The sequence below is a fragment of the Nothoprocta perdicaria genome, unplaced genomic scaffold (assembly GCF_003342845.1).
Source record: "Nothoprocta perdicaria isolate Ctin4 unplaced genomic scaffold, notPer1 scaffold_59, whole genome shotgun sequence".
Classification (NCBI taxonomy): domain Eukaryota; kingdom Metazoa; phylum Chordata; class Aves; order Tinamiformes; family Tinamidae; genus Nothoprocta; species Nothoprocta perdicaria.
The window spans coordinates 622,944-627,380 of record NW_020455854.1 but is presented as its reverse complement, the minus strand read 5'-3'; the positions used below and the strand labels follow the sequence as shown (position 1 = coordinate 627,380).

The following is a 4,437-nucleotide window of genomic DNA, read 5'->3' as shown; positions in this document are numbered from 1 at the left end:
CCTCAGGGCCACGCGGCGCTGCTCGCCGCACCCCGGCGCAGGAGCCCGGGCGGCCGCGCTCCCCTCCGCCTTCCCCGGCAGGGACGCGGCGGGACATGATCTCCCACAWGGAGCAGGAGGAGCAGCGCTGGCTCTGCCGGCTCCCGGGCGGCAGCCGTGCAGGTAAGCACCGGCCCAGCCGGCTCCGGCCGCTCCCGAGCCAGGCTCCATGCGTTCATATTTCATAASCCGCTGTGCATTTCGGCGCTCCCTGCATCTGTGGGTGTCCCAGCATCCAGCCCAGCTCCCGCTGAGGAATTGGGCAGCTGGGAGGAACGGCCTGCTTTGCTTGGGAGCTGCCTTCTCCCAGTGTTCTCCGTGCCCCTAGCTCTCCCTTTGGCATAAACAGCACAGGGCAGATCCCTGCCCTCGCCCTGCAGGAGTGYGTGTTGTTACGGACCTCTCATACCTCCCATCTGATGAACCCTTCTTGGACAGAACAACCCRTGGAGTCATTTCCCATACAGATGCTGCCCCAAACCTAGTCATCCGTGTCACCTGCTGTACCTTTTCCAGTACCATTTATGTTTCTGAGTTGAGGGAGCCGTCCCCGCCTTACTGTATTGAGGACATAGGCTTACCATGGGCTTGAGCATCAGGCAGAATCACATTGCATTTTATCCTATAGTCTTTTTCCCAACAATGTATAACATTTGCTAAGCCTTTTGTTTGATGGTTTGCCCTAGAGTTGYGGTTTTGCCCAATCTGTTCTGACTCCAGGGTGTGCTTCCTTAGTGATACCTAGAACATCTCGATGTATGTGCAAGCTATAGCGGGGCTTTTCCTCTTTGTAAGTCTTTACATTTATGTGCTTTGAACTTATACATACTTCCTGGAAATCTGCCGGCTTGCCTGCCTGGTCTTAAAACTTGGATGTGATGCCTCTCTGCAGAGGTGTGTGTTGCCACTGCTGCATCCCGCGTACATCTCTGCCACCTATTTACCCGTCTGTGGCAGCAGAAGGGTCAGTGCTTCCCAGGTGCAGTCTTGTCCGTGCTTTAGTTCCCAAGTCCTCAGTAAGCCTGCAGAGAGGTACATCTCTCTGCTGACTGCAAAGGCCACTTTGGGAACTTGTGCTTTCACAGTGGGTAGGGTGCTCACCCAGCCACGTTTCAGCAGAGTGCTGGAGGGAGTCGCTGCTCCATGTAAATACCCAAGAAGCTTCTCGCTAGCATCTCGTCTTGGCAAAGCTTTCTGCTCATCTAGTCTTGACTGCTGTGTTGGTTCATCAAGTTTGTTCCTCTTTGAGGCTTTGTGTAAGGGGACTGATATTATGTTCACTTCTATGCCCTAGGAGGCAGTGATAACTATACCTGGTAAGACCAGCTGGTTTAASTTCCACTGACCAGCACTTCAAGTTCTATGTTTATGGATTCCCTCGGTATGTGATCTGGAACCAGCCACAGAGAATTTCAGTGAGGTGACCTCTGGACTGCGTTTCCCCAGCAGTGCCTTTCACAATGGATCTGTTCTGCAGTGACGGAAACAAAGTTAATTTTCCTCTGCTAAAAGAGAAGAGTTTGCCTTGCTTTATATGATCCTCACTGTAGTTATTCGGGATATCTAGTCTGCACTGAAGAAGACTTTGTACATCTCTGAAATGTTTTAACTGAGAACCTGATTCAGCAAAGAAACAGGCTTGTTGTGCCCCACGGGCCGCCCCTCCTTATGAACTGGCCCTGCCTCGACAGTCACTGCAGGTTTAAGCTTTGCCCCTGCGTGCGGAAGGCAGGATTTCTTATCAGGGATCATCCGTGATGTCAAGAGGAGGGGACCTAAAAGCAGAGCTGGCCGCTGTTGTGGCAGAAGCTCAAGACTTGCTTCGTGGCTTCGTGCTGCCTGTGGCACAGCGGGTARCAGATGGAGCGGGAAGCAGGGGCTGTGCGTTGCTCCCCGCTTGTGTCCTTGGCAGTTCAAGCGGCGCCTCCCGCAGCACTCGCGCTGCTGCCCGCGCCGCCTCCCAAAGCCTTTGGAAATACTGTGCCTCGCTAGTCTTGTTAGGATCGAAACAGGGAGCCTGAGACGAAACTTCACTGCTTTTGATTTGACAAACTAATAAAATAAGGTTGATCCCAGTTAATTCTGGTGGCCTCCAGTCATTACGGAGAATGCAGAGCTCCTCCCAGAGCTTGTTCCTGTAACACTGCAAAATACCCTGAATAGGACGGAAATATCAGGAGTTTTTATACCTACTGAACTTTCAGAATTTATCCCTTTTTGATCTCCCCTGCAAATCATTTCTTTTCCTGCCAGTAACTGCTGTCTGATTCTTGTTTTGTTGCAGCTGAGGATGGGAGTGTGAGCAAGGAGGAGGCAAATCCCCAGCGAGCCATTCCTCGTTCAGTGGAGCCAGACTTGCTATCAGGACTCCCCAAGGAGCACAGTTCCCAGAGTCCGGAACAGGATCCACCTCACCCCCGCAGGTCGGAAAGGGTGCCGAGAACTCCCCTGGGGAAGAGGCAAAACAGAGCGACACTACGTGGAAAAAGTTTCAGGAGGCTGCCAGACAGCAGGCAGGAGAGGAATCCTGCAGCGGGAAGGCTGACGATATGTGGGGACTGCGGGAAGAGCTTCCGAGTGAGCTCCAACCTGGTCCAGCACCGCAGGATCCACACTGGAGAGAAACCCTTTGGCTGTGCCGAGTGCGGGGAGAGCTTTCGGCAGCGATCACATCTCATCCAGCACCAGCGGATCCACACAGGGGAGAGACCCTATGAGTGCTCCGAGTGCGGGAAGAGCTTCAGCATGAGCTCCAAGCTGATCCGGCACCAGGTCACGCACACGGGGGAGAAGCCCTACAAGTGTGCYGAGTGCGGAAAGAGCTTCGCCGGCAACTCGCAGCTGGTGCAGCACCAGCGAGTGCACACGGGGGAGAAACCCTTTGAGTGCGGCCACTGCGGGAAGAGCTTCAGCGTGAGCTCGGCGCTGACGCGGCACCAGCGGGTGCACACGGGAGAGAAGCCCTACGCGTGCGTGGCCTGTGGCAAGAGCTTCAGCCAGAGCTCCGAGCTCATGAAGCACCAGCGGGTGCACACGGGCGAGAAGCCCTACGCGTGCTCCGAGTGCGGGAAGAGCTTCACGGTGAGCTCTGCCCTCATCCAGCACCGGCGCTTCCACCTGGGCGAGCGGCCCTACGGCTGCTCCGAGTGCGGCAAGAGCTTCACGGTGAGCTCCCACCTCATGCAGCACCGGCGCTTCCACACGGGCGAGCGGCCCTACGAGTGCGCCGAGTGCGGGAAGAGCTTCCTGTGGAGGTCGGCGCTGCTGCGGCACCGCAGGGTGCACACGGGCGAGCGGCCCTACGCCTGCGCCGACTGCGGCGACAGCTTCCGCCAGAGCGCCCACCTCATCCAGCACCGGCGCATCCACACGGGCGAGCGTCCCTACGCCTGTGCCAGCTGCGGCAAGGGCTTCACCGTGAGCTCCGCGCTCCTCCGGCACCAGCAGATCCATAGGGGACAGGAGCCTTAGGAGGGGTGAGCGCGGGGAGCGGTGGTGTCCCATATCCTGTGGTCGAAGCCCAGGGCCTCTCTCCTTTCCGTGTAATAACCACCCTGCTTTTGGAGGGTGGGAGCAGGTTCTTTTGAGGAGAATGAGTCCTAAAAGGTGGAGGTGGAAGGAGAGGAGAGGCAGGGCAAGAAGTTGGGCATCTGGGGAAGAGTGTGTGACAAAGCGGAGGGAGGAGGTGATGTCCAGAGGGGTGACTCTGGGAGTGGGAGAGAAACAAAGTGAAAAGGCTAAATGATGTTTGGTGCTGTATTTAAGAGAAAGGAAGGAGCTTGCCATTTCTGTGTGCACAAGTGTTTCAATTTACAGCGGAAACTAAAAGGACTGTCTGTGAGAGCATGGAAAGCASTAATTAGGAAAAACGGAAGCTCTTGCATTCCCTTCCCGATGCTGCTTTGCTTAGAGGCTCTGAGCAGCCTAGTGCAGGCCGTAGAGCCGCAAGCTCGCGCGCCTCAGCTCCCGCTGCCGCTTGTCCGCGCGGGCTGTACACGCACACCGTCAGCCGTCCCTTAGGGCACCCCTCGGGCTGTGACACGATGCCCACCGTGGCCATGGGTCACACGATGCCCACCATGGCCGGGGCCTCCGTGGGAACCGTCCGCACAGCTGCTGGACACGCGCCGCTCCTGCTCGCTGGGGTTCTGCTCGGAGGAGCCACCATCTTCCTCCGGAAACCATGGACAGGAGTCCTGGYGTTACACGTTAGAGGATCGTTCTTGGTTTTCCTTGGGAGAATTGAATTTCTTAGCAGTGAGGGTGACAGAGCCCTGGCACAGGCTGCCCAGGAAGGTTGTGGAGTCTCCTTCTCTGGAGACCTTCAAATCCCGCTTGGACACAGCCTGTGCCCTGTGCTCTAGGTGACCCTGCGTGTGCAGGGAGGTTGGACTAGAT

General features: G+C 56.6%; 1 protein-coding gene across 1 annotated transcript; it reads left to right on the top strand.

Moving 5' to 3' along the window:
- The first annotated feature begins 95 nt into the window (after positions 1 to 95).
- On the top strand, positions 96 to 4,147 carry LOC112955638 (zinc finger protein 501-like). Its single transcript, XM_026048960.1, has 2 exons — positions 96 to 162; positions 2,324 to 4,147. The coding sequence occupies exons 1-2, from the start codon at positions 96 to 98 to the stop codon at positions 3,508 to 3,510; spliced, it is 1,254 nt and encodes a 417-aa protein (XP_025904745.1). The 3' UTR covers positions 3,511 to 4,147.
- The last annotated feature ends 290 nt before the right edge of the window (positions 4,148 to 4,437 follow it).